The sequence below is a fragment of the Pyxicephalus adspersus genome, chromosome 12 (genome assembly GCF_032062135.1).
Source record: "Pyxicephalus adspersus chromosome 12, UCB_Pads_2.0, whole genome shotgun sequence".
Taxonomy (NCBI): Eukaryota; Metazoa; Chordata; class Amphibia; order Anura; family Pyxicephalidae; genus Pyxicephalus; species Pyxicephalus adspersus.
Window position 1 is genome coordinate 29,999,368 of NC_092869.1, and position 14,763 is coordinate 30,014,130.

At 38.0% G+C, this 14,763-nt stretch overlaps 1 protein-coding gene across 3 annotated transcripts in view; it reads right to left on the reverse strand.

Moving 5' to 3' along the window:
* Positions 1 to 9,099: 9,099 nt before the first annotated feature.
* The window catches only part of AP5M1 (adaptor related protein complex 5 subunit mu 1), an 18,744-nt gene continuing 13,080 nt past the window's right edge, over positions 9,100 to 14,763 (reverse strand). For all 3 annotated transcript variants that reach the window (XM_072428616.1, XM_072428617.1, XM_072428618.1), the window contains exons 6-9: positions 13,695 to 13,780; positions 11,146 to 11,264; positions 10,459 to 10,555; positions 9,100 to 9,234 (exon numbers count right to left, since the gene is read on the reverse strand). In XM_072428616.1, the coding sequence (XP_072284717.1) occupies positions 9,152 to 9,234; positions 10,459 to 10,555; positions 11,146 to 11,264; positions 13,695 to 13,780 (385 nt within the window). In that variant the 3' untranslated portion in view covers positions 9,100 to 9,151. The remainder of the gene's footprint in view (positions 9,235 to 10,458; positions 10,556 to 11,145; positions 11,265 to 13,694; positions 13,781 to 14,763) is intronic.

The following is a 14,763-nucleotide window of genomic DNA, read 5'->3' on the forward strand; positions in this document are numbered from 1 at the left end:
CCAACCATAGATTTCTTTGGAGCAATTAAAATTAACTTTGCACACCAAGTCCAAAGCCACCTTGCACTCCAGATGCCCATCTATTTATTGGCATGTTTACATTATTCACCACTTTTTCAAAACGATATCTGGCTGATGAATTAAATAGATTTTGTTCACACTGAATAGCAAATTATGTAAAATGTTATTACAATTTAACAAACATTAGGTTACCCTTTAACTTAAAAACTTTAAATTGTGCAAAGGGTTCCACAGTCAAAAGTTAAAAGTGAGTTGACAAACTGAATAGCATCTAACAATATACCCTGAATGCTTCAATTAATGATATTGCCCATTTATCTTTATAATGAACTTCTTGTTAACATGAGAAACCCAGGAGTTCCCTTACTCTCTGCCCCTCAGCAGGCACCAGCAAAGCTGTCACAACGTGGTGCTGAAAGAATTTTTCAACGGCAATTTGCTCTCTGAGGATTTATGTTCACGTCTTCAATTGAGCCATGTAAAAAGAGAAATGTCTTTTAATTTGCTTGAGTAATTCTCCCTGTTGCAGGCATCTTTAGTTTCTCCTCCAGCCTTGCAGAGACAATCACCTAAATCAGGAAGGCGAGCGGCAGGCTAGGCGTACAGTCTATGGTTTCATTTGCACAACCGGCTTCAGTGTGACACGGAACTAGATAGGGGGCACCTACAGTTGGGGCGATGAAATAAGAAAGAAATATTGCCAAATAATTTGTCTTTAATAAATGTAAAATTTACTGGGGATTTGTCAAATAGAATTGTGATCTTGCAATGTTTCTCATTAAAAATGTACTCACTGTATAGATATATTAAATGACTCAAACAGAATACTTGTTGAGTCTCTGAATTGTGTTGTATTTACCTTTTACAGTTAATTGCTACAAAAATATCCTCAATTTTTTAAGATCTGGGAAATATAGGCTCTTGTGTTCACTGGTTCAGGCCCATGACTTATTATTAATACACAGTATTTATATAGCGCCATCATATTACGCAGCACTGTACAAAGTCCATAGTCACGTCACTAGCTGTCCCTCAAAGGGGTTCACAATTTATTGTCTCTACCATAGTCATATGTCTTTATTAAAGCCACTTGACCTAACTGCATGTTTTGTGATGTGGGAGTAAACCGGAGTACCCGGAGAAAACCCACGCAGGGAAAACCTGCAAACTCCATGCAGATAGTGTCCTGGCCAAGATTCGAACCTGGGACCCAGCACTACAAAGACCAGAGTGCTAACCACTGAGCCACATAATAAAATAATTACCTCCTGCACATGATGTATTACTACCAAATAAACAATTTTCCAAACATGTTTGGTGAATATTGTAATGAAATGCCGTTTTCACACATGGATTGCCCAGACCTTAACCCCATCAAGAATCCGTGGGATCTGTGGAAAAGACTTAATCAGTTGGACTCTCCCATTAAAGCTGAATACTTTGATGGAATAAAGAAAAATTACCTGTCCATACACATTTAAAAATATATACTCATATTTATAACGTTGGCTATGGCTTTTGCTATAATACTAAGATTGCTGAATAATAAAAAAAAACAAATATAACCATGACAAAAGCAGCTTTAGTGTATGACAGGGTTTCTCAACCTTTTTACCCCTACTATAGTGAATATAATCACACCTCACATTGGGTCTGATTTATTGAAAGCTCTCTAAGGTTGGAGAAGAGACTTTTTCATCAGTAAAGCTGGGTAATCAAGCAAACCTGGAATGGATTTTGTCAAAGTCATTTGCTTTTTGTTAGCAAATGCTTTAAATCCTAGACCAGATCCATTCCAGGTTTTCTGGATCACCCAGCTTCACAGATGAAAATGTATCCTCTCCAGTTTTGAAGAGCCCAGTATATTAGAGTGATTAGTGTGGTGGTCAGTGGAAATAATTTCAACCTTACAGATAGCCAAAAAGATCATTGGTATCTGTTAAGCTGACCACATTGCTCAACCCCTAGGGTCCCACATAACCCTGGTCGAGAAACATTAGTGTTTATGTTGATATGCGCATTGGCCTAAGATGTCTTATGGCCACCCCAACCTTGGTTGCTATTAATTCCCTCCTATTTTCCCCGTTCTTCAACCATTCCCAAGCTCTCCCTATTCTATTTTCGCTTTTACTTAGCAGTGCACAGGCACAATTTGTCTGGAGTGTCTTTAAAGCAGAACTATCATTAGGAAAACAAAGGAACCCTTATCTTTATAGGTGGAAACCCAATAATCCCACACCATCCTGTCTTCCTCTTCTTCCGGGTCCTTCTTTCTGCAAGATCAGGAGACACACTTCTGAAAAATGTATAAAGAAAAAATTGCTGATTTCACTGCACATTTTTTATAGTAGAGGAAAGCCCCTTCTGCGTATGCTTGAGACACACATTACGTATGTATCCCAGGAGGCTGTTGGCTTCCCATTCAGTCCCGATTCAATTAAATAAAAACATATTCAATATATAAAGATTTTATATAAAGTAAAAAATGTGGTAATAGGTCCATTTTAAGAATAAAGGGGAATGCAGCACACTAACGAAAAACGTTACACAATATATTTTACGTTACTGTTTGTGATTGGCATTGTATAGATCTACTTCAATATTTTCTGAATTCAAAGGAAAGTGTGCCTTTTCTTTTGGGTGCGAAACAAACCTCATCACAGATTCCATTGACTTTGTAGCTTAGCTGAAAAAAAAAGAATTTTCTTGCTTTGAATGCCGCAAATAGATTACATTCCTCGGCCATTGCTTAGAAAGGTTACAGAGAATAGACGCACACCCTACTAGTATTCTAGTGATCTCCCTAATCTCAGATGCACTTTGTCAAAACGAGGTAACTGGTAGTTAAGAGAAATAGCCTAGATCAAAGAGGGGATTAATCACCAACTGAATTCGTGCTGAATAAACCTGTCATTCAAGAAAATGATTTCCCCTGAACTTAGAGAAGGATTGAAGGTATTTGCATAACAGGGACCTTCGTACTCCAGCCAGGTTAAAAGGTTCCAAATTCATCCCATGTTTAGCTCTTGCTATCTTTTCTTTTCAAAGGCTACACACAATGGCCTCTAATCTGATAATACTGCTAACTATCTAAATGATGTCAGTACAGGCAAATACTGCAAAAGTTTGCACGAGGGATAGATCAATTTCACTTTCACCATCTCCTAAATCAGATTTGTTCGAATTTAAAATGTAATCCTCAGGAGGGGAAATAAAAAAAAAGTCCCTTAAAGCCCAAGGATTATTATTAACATCCTAACTGACCTTTTTGTCTTAAAAACTGTGACTGACTGAGATGTTGTGAGTGCAGATTTTACCTTTGCATTACTCTAAGGTCAAGGCTTTTGCTGGATCTCAATCGGGTGTTAGGAATTTAAACAATGTCTTACCCAACGGGCCCATATAATGTAACATAATAATAAAGCGCAGGGCTTGTCAGGAAACAGAGACAGACTTTCACCTATAATGAAAAACACTTATTGGGTTTTGAAGATACAACATATTTATAGAGAAAGCGTATTTTTAAAGGGAAACTTAAGAGAAACTCTAAACTTAACAACCAAAATGCCATATATAAGAGTTTACCATTGGTGGGCCCTTTTTTTAGGCTTCTAGCCTAATCAAGCCAGTAAAAGATTTGTTGTGCTAGACTGATATCACTTACTCACTGTAATGTATCAAACTTGCCTACCCATCTTCTTCTGTCTCTTAAACCCTCACTACTCAACCATGGATATGAATATGGATAGCGATATCCCTCTCCTTTTGTTGCTACTTTCCCCTCCTCTTAGATTGTAAGCTCTTCGGGGCAGGGTCCTCTCCTCCTCCTGTGTCACTGTCTGTATCTATCTGTCATTTGCAACCCCTATTTAATGTACAGCGCTGTGTAATATGTTGGCACTATATAAATACCATTGATAATAATAATAATATTAATAATATGGCGTACCAGTGTTGACTCCCTAGGATTGAAATACAGAACTACTCCCCCTCTTCTTTTCAGGGGGAGATGGTATTGGGTAAAAATACAGGGAAGATGACAGCAGGAAAAAGTCAACTCACAAAATGTATTATTTAGATATTTTTTTCACTTCCCAAAAAAAATATCTAAACGCTCCTAATAGTATAATTAAAGAAACTCTATCAAGAGAGATCAACAAAGGTTGTCATTATTAATAGAGAACTTTTGATTAAAAATCAGACAGGTCCTTATTGCATAAAGAGACGAGAGAGGTAATGTCTCTTCTGCAATAAGTATTCTTACCTGCGCCTGTGCCAGGGATACCCAGAAATTCTGGTTTCCCTCGCAGTACTGAATGAACTCCTGCGAGCCTCTGTAGGGGTTAGGCCAACCTGGCTGGGCCAATCAACATAAATGAAGAAGAGAAGAAAGGAGAAGATGGCAGCACATGTGAAAAAACAGGGGGAATATTCCCAGGGTTTAGATCTGCTTTAAAAGGCTTTGAAAATTCTATTCTCTGAGAATTTCCCTGGCTGTTATTTTTATTTTTTGACCTTGCTGTTTGAATTAATGGCCAAAGTCCAAAGACCAAAAGATAAATAAAGACATTTATTGATAGGGTTTACATACAATTTACATTTGTGTATCAAATCTGCTATTAAAAATACACTATTTAATGCAAAAAAATGTTAAATGTATTTACATACATAAATGTAGTAGGAATTAGTTTTCAAGGGAGAGAAAGCCAGGATTGCCAACCAAGTAATTTATTCTGGACATCACGTATGTGGAAGGCGAGAGAATGTAGTGATGTCAGCAGAGAGGACCAGAATCTGGCAAGGTATGTCTCGATCACTGAACTGGCGGAATACCAATCATTTATCAGATAAAACAGCTTAAACCTATATACTTCAAAGGTGAATTCACCTGTCTGTTTCGAGAGCATCATTAATATTATCCAAACTTTGTAAAATTCTAAACACATATCAGTCAATGCTAAAGTTAAAATAACAATAGTCTGCGTGGGTTTCCTCCGGTTTCCTCCCACATCCCAAAAACATGCAGTTAGGTTAATTGGCTTCTCTCCCTAACAATTGACCTTAGACTACATTAATCACATATGACTATGGTAGGGACATTAGATTGTGAGCTCCTTTGAGGGACAGTTAGTGACACGACTATGTACAGCGCTGCGTAATATGATGGCGCTATATAAATACTGTATAATAATAATAATAATAATAATAATAATAATAATAGCCAAGCAGCATAAACAGTGCTAGTGTAACCCAAATGGTTCACCATTCCTTATTCTATTCCTGAATACTGTCTTTGGCCATCTTGGTTGGCTGGACCAATGCAACAGGATAGGTTTATGTGCCAACTGTGATTCACCCCTGTGGATTACTTGTTATTATTGCCAACATTCATATAGCACTTTTCTTCCATATGATGCAAAATGCTTGTAAGTTTTTCAGAGGAAACCCACACATTTCTGGAGAGAACATGCAAAGTCATCTCCACTGTGTTATGATATTTGTAAATTAATAAACTGCTTGCTTTTTTATCTTTTTACCAGACCATAAGGGTGTTCCACAGTGCACAGTAAACATATGATCACTGGGATACATATTTATTTATACACTTACCTCTGTATTTTAGTTAAGGTCTCAGAGCTGGATGCTTCTCTGATTAGTTCCATAGTCTTCACCTGCCTCAAGGACTATGTCAATGCCCCTGAAGGAATTATGCTTGCTGTGTGTAAATCTCCAGTTTCACTGGGTCAGAATCCTGAGTATTTCAATGTTGCAACCTTGATTGTGGTGGGCCACAAAAACATTAGAAGACCTCTTGGCTAAAGTCCACAAAAGCTGTAAGTACTGAGTAGTTGCTTTAATGACCATCAACACTAAGATGATAAATGATGTGTTAATATATAAAGCCTCAATAATTGCGCATGCTAGGCCAGATAAGATCATCACCGTGGCAGTATTTTTCAATCCTTGAATTATTTCCAGTAGCTCTCTGCTTGCAGTAGGATTAGTTACCAACTGTAGAAACACTCAACTATTTTGCAGATGACTATGGTATAATTTAGGACATCAGTACAGACACTCGGGAACATACACATGGCATCTGTATATATATGAAAGACAACAGAGACTGTTGATCTTGATTGTCTCAATGGATCAGGAAGGATTTCTTCCCATGTTGGAGCAAAGTGAACCAGGTTTTATAAGAGTTTGTTTGCCTTCCTCTGGATCACCTGTGTCTATAGCGTTTTATCCGGGATATGTTTATTTCCCTAGTGATTGAATGGACACGTCTTTTTTTCAACCTATGTGTCCATGAGAGCATAATATCAAGACTTCGGGATTGGTAGAATGGGGGTAAGCATTCTACTACCCAGAGCTTCTAAGAACGCAAAGGTAGGACTTTTGATGAAATGGCCACCAAAGGACATTTCAGAAGATACTAGTCATAGTTTACTTATAACATCATCCACTTGACTAGACAGCTGTCAAAACAACTTGTTAAACCAATGTGCTCATGTCAATGCACCTGCTTAAACAGCAGTCTTCAAAGTCCCCTTGTCTCCCCTACATACAGGTTTCATTGCGCTATCAATATTTCCTGATACAAATGAAAGCCTGACACCATTCAGGCCTTCAAAGGAAACTCTTAGGCATACTGAAGACTCAAAGCATCTTTCAAGTTAAATGTATGCAAAGAATCTTTATCAAAGAAAATTAATAAAATCCATATTGAGATAATTTTATAGAAAATGATTGAAGTTTTAACCCAAGAAAGGACTCTCTTATTTTCGTATAGCTTAGTATAAGAACTTGTCAATCACGATTAAGCGTTTTGGAATTGGAATCCCTTTGAAATGCAGCTGTTTCTTCTTTAATTGTGAAAGTGGACGCAGAAGAAAAGAAAGGTCTGGTCTTAAAGATGAGCAAGGAATACAAACTAGCTTGGGATTAGCTGACGAGTTCAAAGGTCGCTAATTACACTAAGGAGTTCCCAGACACAGGGAGGACATTAAACAGGTCATGTACCAAACTGGGGAAACGGACCTTGTCTTCAAAAATGTATCTTAAAGTGACAGATATTGAGACAAAATGAAAAGCTTTTTCTGCGGGGTGAGGAGGACAATGGATGTTTTTTTTTGTATTGTGCTGCAGACATAAAAAAGGAGAAGATCCAGAAGATGGCACCAGACAGTTGGTCTGGCTGTGTATCGGAAACTAAGATGCCCCATGTGGGACAAAAACTGTTTCATGGCATCTGTAATGCACATTGTGTTATGATTAAAAAACATGTGGGGCCCATTGGGTTTTTTTAGTAGTACGGTCCAACTAGCTGTGTTTTAAATTAAAACTGAGAACTGAGAACAATCCATCAGAGCCTTCCGACACAGCTGGTAAATTTGTCGAAGAATGCCATTGTGAAAGTAGTTTAGAACTCTAGCAGGTGCCATTTCAAAAAAAAAACTTGGAAAAACAATAAAGAAAAAAGCAACTCACTACCTGCTGAATATCCAGATGATTACAATTCAAAGTTCACAAGTATTTTCCTTTTATCGCCTAGGATGTAGTTATGCTACAATGAAGAAATGATCAATTTCTAAGAAATGTAACATACAAAAAAATGTTTATGTGGCCTTTATCAGAACATCTTACTAAGGTGGGTTTGCTACTTATGAATTGATATCAAAGTAGTCAAGTCCCTATTATTGTACAGCACTGCATATGTTGGGGCTTTATAGATACAGTTTAATAATAAGTTGGTCAGAGCACCATAAAATAAATGTTATTACAATCATTCATGATTTAGGGAAGGAAAAATACTGCACTTTTTGGATTTCTCTAATGCAAGTTGTATATTTAATTATTTAAATGACACATAAAATGCTGCAGGTGTAAATTGCCTAATAGTTATTTATGTTCTTCAGGGACCCGAGTAGCCTTGGATATGAGGTCCCAGGTTTGTACATTTGAAATGAATACATGGAAGAAGTTTTAGTTTTCCTATTGTTTTTTTTAATTGATAATGAAACAGGAAGAAAGAGACCTCCTTTGCTGGAATAGACCAGAACCGACAGATTAGGGCTAGGAATTCCCAAAAAGTCGTATGTAGCCAGTAATGTATTTTCTCATTTTTCCTGTAATTTGTAACATTTGTTATCAATTTGTCTATGCACACAACACTTTCATCCTTAATAGGTGTAGAACACATAGGATTCTATTTATAATATAGTGAATCTGACATTCCCTGAAGCATTCCTCATAGATTTTAAGCTCTACTGGGCGGGGTCCTCTCCTCCTCCTGTGTCACTGTCTGTAATTTGCAGCCCCTATTTAACACACAGCTCTGCATAATATGTTGGTGCATTATAAATAATGTTTATTATTAATAATATTAATATTATTAATAATAATAATAATAATTCCTTGGTGGAGAATCTTATGCTGCCATTGAAACATAGACCGGAAAGATTCAGCACCAGGGAATGTTTCAATGAATGTCAGATTTACTGCTTTATAAACAAACCCAATAGTCTGTGTGGAGCAATTCCCATTCCAAACCGATGTTCCCATATGCAGTGAAGAAGATACCTGGAACACAGAAGCCATATATATATACATAGCTATCCTATGCAAATATAAAGTCATGTTCCAAAGCATTGATATCTTTCTTGATTGCACTATGGTCATAATATGAATTGTATTTTGAATTTTGCTGTTATTCGACTATCTAGATCAGTGGTTCTCGACCAGAGTTCTGTGGAACCCTAAGGGTTCCTTGAGAAATGAGCAATTTGTGCCTCTCAAGTCAGTTTAATGGATACCAATATTCTGTTTGGCTATCTGTAAGAGTGACATTCTCCCCACTGGCCAGCAATGAAAGAGGCATTCTTCCTGCTTATCTCCATGCTAATACTGCGAGCTGAAGATACAGCAATTATAGCAGGGGTTCCTTGAAGACATGGACATTTTTTCAAAGGTCCTTCATGTTAAAAAGTTTGAGAAAGGCTGATCCAGATCATGACTTTCCAAATCTACAAAGTAAAAGGGAACTTTTGCAAACAGCTAAAACGACACAAGATAATGTGTATTTTTTGGACAGTTTCTTTAATTATTTAGAAATACAACAGAGGAAAGGTCAGTCAAAAAATGAACGGCATAAAACTGGTGCTGGTGCTTTGGAATTCCATATGTAATACTGTGAAGAAATTAGTTCACGAGCTGAAACAAAAGAAGGCAAACATGATTAGAAGGCAGGGTCTGGACTGGAGCACCTAGAACAAAATATAAATCCATATAAAATTTTGTGCATTTACGCCACACATGATGTACCCTACAACAACACAACTAATGTAATGAATCCTGTTGGTTATGCATTTTGAGTGAATATGAAACATTGAGCCTGATTAAAAGCTCTCCAAGGCTGAGGAGGATACACTTTTATCAGTGAAGCTGGGTGACCCAGAAAACTTGGATTGGATTTCGTAAGTAAATTGCTATTTGTTGGCAAATGTTTTCAGTCCTGGAAAAGATCCATTCCAGGTTTGCTGGACCACCCAGCTTCACTGATGAAAGTGTATCCTCTCTAGCCTTGGAGAGCGTTAATAAATTTTACCCATTGCATATGACCTTTTTATAGCCTTTCATGCAACATCAGATGGAGATGTAAGATCCTTTTCACTTGTGTTTTTTGTTCCCTTTATAATAAAAAGTCTATTAGTTACAGGCTTATCATCAATAGCTCATGCTAAAATGTCCAAAATATCTCATGCCTTATTGGATGGTTCTGTCTGAAGTTTACTCCTAGACAGACCATGCCCAAAGGCAGGCAGATACTGCTGTTTTGTCTCTTAGGCTAATTATAACTATTTTCTGTTTATGTGTAAAATATATTGTATGTTATAAAAAAATCAGATTTATTACATTACTTAAAAAAACAAAGAAAACCTTTATGTTAAATTTTCCTGATTAGGCAGTCAACAAATATACAGGTGATACCTTGAGGAGAATAAAGATGTATACATACCTATCCATGGATGTGTTCACTAAAACTATATAGCTAATTTGATTGGACTCCTCCACCTATTTAAAGAGTATGTGCACCAAAGGACCACTATGGTGCCTCCTGCTGACCCCTAGTCACTAGTATAATTTGATTTACAGTAAGGTTTTACCAAATAGGCCGGTACTATGAGTATTACGCTAGTTTCTTCTCTAAGTAGTGTCTGTGTAATTTTACAAATAAAGACATATTAATCAAAAAGAAGTCCAAGATCACTCTGAATCATTTCAGAAGCTATTGGAGCGTAGGAAACTAACACCAGACAAAAAGCTAGTTTGTTCCAAGTGATATTATTTGTCTGTTTTACTGACTAATATGAATCAATATTAAACAATTCACAATGAAACCAAACATAAAAACACAAAGCATTATAAATATCTTACATGCTATGATTTTTGGCTTTGCAGATGAAAAGACTTGGATAGAATGCTGGTCCGTGTAACATCCAGTGAGGCTGTAGTCAGGAATTCTAAAGAAAAGCTGAAGTAATAAAAAGCAAAAAGAAGAAAAGAAATTGTAAAAAAAGGCACAACAATATCAATATTGGCAATATTGTTTGGTATGTATATGAAGTCTCTATCATACATTACAATTTCCTGCCACATACATACAGCTTTCCTGAACATTCAGAGCTACAAGGCACCCAGGGAAAGTGAATAAGGACTAGTTGATGTCCAGTGAGACTGGCAAAAATTCTCAGGTCATTGTAGTAAACCAGCAGTATGGAGCAATTGGTCAAAACTGGACACTAAATGGGGTAGAATGGATGTTGATAAAACTGCCAGCTTGCCTAAAGCCCTATTCTAGCATATTGATTCAGGTTCTTTCTAATTTGCCCCCAGCGTGTGTGTGACTGCTTTGTGACTCCTCTGGGATAATAAAAAAGCACAATGGTAAATAGACAGTAAGGAAGAAACCTGGGAGTTTCATTTACAGTGATAAACGTCTATAAAATCTCACTAAACTTGTGGATTTTTAATAACATTATAAACCATTGCAGGGTTGTAATATCCTCTATATAACAAATCTCTTTATTTTACCACCATGCAGTAATGAATCGTCCCACTTACTTTAACATAGGCAGTATTTCCAGAGCAGACTGGATCCACAGGGTCTTTGGGGTGTTTTTCTGAGCTGAAAGTCACAGTTCCGGTAAGAGTAATCTCAAGTGATTTGGGAAACTTTTGTCCTAAAAAACACAGAACATATGACCTCAGTGAGTGGGAGATTTATGTACAATACATTTGATGAAGATTGTAATACAGACTTTTAAGGTTGTGATTTAAGAAAAAAGAAATTCCCCTCTGTTTTATGCTGATTGTCAGTCGTGGGTTGGGGAGCACAAGTACTGGGGGCCTAAGGTCCATATACTGATTCAGTGTTCTCTCCAGCCCTTTTTAGCCGGATGCACCACCTGGCACTTTTCAGTAATCAATAAACTGTTTTTGGGTTACTGAAGAGTTGGATTGCAATACAGGTGCTGCCACCCACCTACAATTTCTTACCACCCAGCATTAAAAAATTCTAGGTTGAACACTGCTGATCTGTGTGAAATAGACTAGGTCATATCATCCCAATGCATTAGCTCGATAGCGCAACATTTTATTTTCAATAAGGGCAGACTGCGACCCATTTTCTCCACCCCAATTATATGGAGGGTCCTGGTGCCCAGCATTAGTCTAATTGCCCCTGGAGATCACCCATCCATCACAGCGGTTGAATGGTTGTCTGGTCTCACATTCAACAGCAGATAGGACAAGAATTCAAAGAGAATGTTGCTCACAAATGCACACCTGAAATCTGTGAAATCTACAGTAACATGTATTTTTGTATCAGGTAACATGTATCAGGTTCCAGGAGTAATTATGAATAATAAACGGGATTTATATAGCGCAAACATATTATGCAGCGCTGTACATAAAATAGGGGTTGCAAATGACAGACAGATACAGACAGTTACACAGGAGGAGAAGAGGATCCTCCCCCAAAGAGCTTACAATCTAGGACGTGGGGGAAAAAAATCACACAATAGGAGGGGAGATATGGAGTGGTGGAATATAGTGAGGGTCTAAGGAACAGAAGAAGATGGGTAGGCAAGTTTGAAAAGATGGGTGTTCAGTGCTCTTTTAAATGAGCAGAAAGTAGGAGCAAGCCGAATAGGACGAGGGAGACCACTCTAGAGAGTCGGGCAGCTCTAGAAAAGTCTTGGAGCCATGCGTGTGTTGAGGTTATGAGTGAGGAAGTCATTAGTGTATTTTCTATCAGGTCAGAAAAGTAAGTGGGACAGGAACTGTGGAGGGATTTGAAGTGAAAGCACATGACCAGTGTAAGGCATATGTAAAAACCTTCGCTCCTGCCACCAATAAATTCCCCACCCTCAAAACAGCAACCCCCTTTCATATAAGAAAAACACCAATACACAATATTTTGGAATAAATTGGCCACAGCAGCCCTTTTATTAATACAACAACATTTTAATTATAACAGGTATTCTTAACAGTATGGGTCCATGACAACACCCCTCCATTTTCACCGTACCTGATCTACCACCAGGCCCCCAGGCGCCTTACCCCACCTCGGGGACAGTTAGCAGATCTTTATACTCCAATTCCGCCTCCACAACAACCTAGTGTCATGCAAGGCCCACCTTACTATCCAAAGATAACCAACTTTACTGTTCCCCATTTTATTTACATTTACCATTATCCCCCCTTAACTTTCATGAACCCACAAAAAACCCGCCTTGCTGCTGTGACAATACACCACCCCTTCTGAAAACAAGGGAGGGTGGGTGGGAGCGCAGTCCCCAGCATAGATTTTTCAAACAGCAATGTCCCCCATCCCATGCCACCACCTTTTAACCCCTTAATTCTTCACCTCCCCTTTTACTCCCACCAATCCTGGACAATTATTTTCCCGCATTTTCCCTGTACATACCCATTTTTCTCTTTTTTTCCTATAACATTTGCATACCCTTCTGACCCCTTAGTCACATACCTCTGCCACGAGGCACCTTACATCCTCAACCTCTCCTTCCCCTTCACTTGAACTTTTCACCCCCTCCATTCAGCTCAGCCCTCCATGCCCCCCTTGTCATGTGGCCTTTCGCTTATTTTTTTTTTTTTTTTGCTTCAGGCCTGCTGGAGTGTTGACTTTGTTGTTACTTTTCATGGAGCACTCCTGTTGCCACTAAGCATGTGGTCTTTTAGTGCAAATAACAGGTTCAACACAGATATGGCTATTTGGCCTGGCCCTACCATGGTTTCACATTGGTTTTATATATTAGAGACTCAGAATTTTGCTGGTTCCAGATACCAGACACAAAGGGACAAGAGCATGCATCTACCCATGAAAGCTCCCTATTGCTACTGAGATTCGTCATTATATTTATTCATCTAGGACAGAAGTTGTTGCAGAGGACAAGGCAGTGGTTAACGGCACCAAAATACTGCAGAGATATTCTTTCCTCTTCAGTATTCTTTTTTTTTTAAATACCATTAAATTCCTCAGTTTTTCACTTTATTACTGTTATGCTTTTTTTATAAACATTCTTCCATGTGTGCTTTTGTAATGGAAGCATATGGTCATAATATTTGTTAAGGCGAGCGTCAAGACATACCTATCACCCACAGCAAACGGCTTTTCTCCCTTGACATTTCAAGTTGTCCATGACTAGCTTTGTATTCAAAATGCTTCATTTGTCCTCTACAAAAAAGACAAATAATCAACAAAAATAAAATAGGCAGATAAAAGGATTCTAGAATTTTTTAGTGGTGCATAAGGAAGGATCTGAACAAATTATAGGGAGTATCTAGAAATATCTATTACAGGTGCCTAGCAGGTGGAAAGGCAGTGGATGCATGGAACAGATACTAGTCAAAGAACAGTAAGTAAATTTAAATATGCTTGTAAGAAACATAAACGTTAAAAAAAATAAAACCAAGAATAAGACCCCCAAAATCTCATGCTATGTAAGAAGCACTAGCGTCTTGCTAGTTCCCCAACATTTGGCGTTAGTCTAGTCCCCCATGATTTACTAGAGAAAAAGCTGTACCTAAGGACCAACACTGCATGCATCACCGTACCCCATGACCAATCATTAATGGCACAGTGAAAAAGATAAAGAAGCAAAGCTGTGCCTCAACCAAGTTTACTATTTCCACCCAGGGACACAGTGCAGAACAAGGCCTTGTAATGAGGGAAAGATCAGCTGCAGGAAGACCACAAGTAATACCAGTATTTTAGCCATTTGCCTTGTGCTTGCCTTGTTTGTCAACAATTCCCTCAGGCCATGAGTTTAGATTATATTCACACAGGTCATGAGGTTAGGTTATATTCACACTGGCCATGAGGTTAGGTTATATTCACACTGGCCATGAGGTTAGGTCATGAGGTTAGGTTATATTCACACTGGCCATGAGGTTAGGTTATATTCACACTGGCCATGAGGTTAGGTAAATTCACACAGGTCATGGGGTTAGATTATATTCACACTGAGGTTAGGGTATATTAACACAGGTTAGGAGGATAGGTTATATTCAGACTGGCCATGATGTTAGGTTATATTCACACAGGATATGATGTTAGGTTATATTCACACAGGTCATGAAGTTAGGTTATATTCACACAGATCATGAGGTTAGGTTATATTCACACAGGTCATGAGGTTAGGTTAAATTCACAGAGGT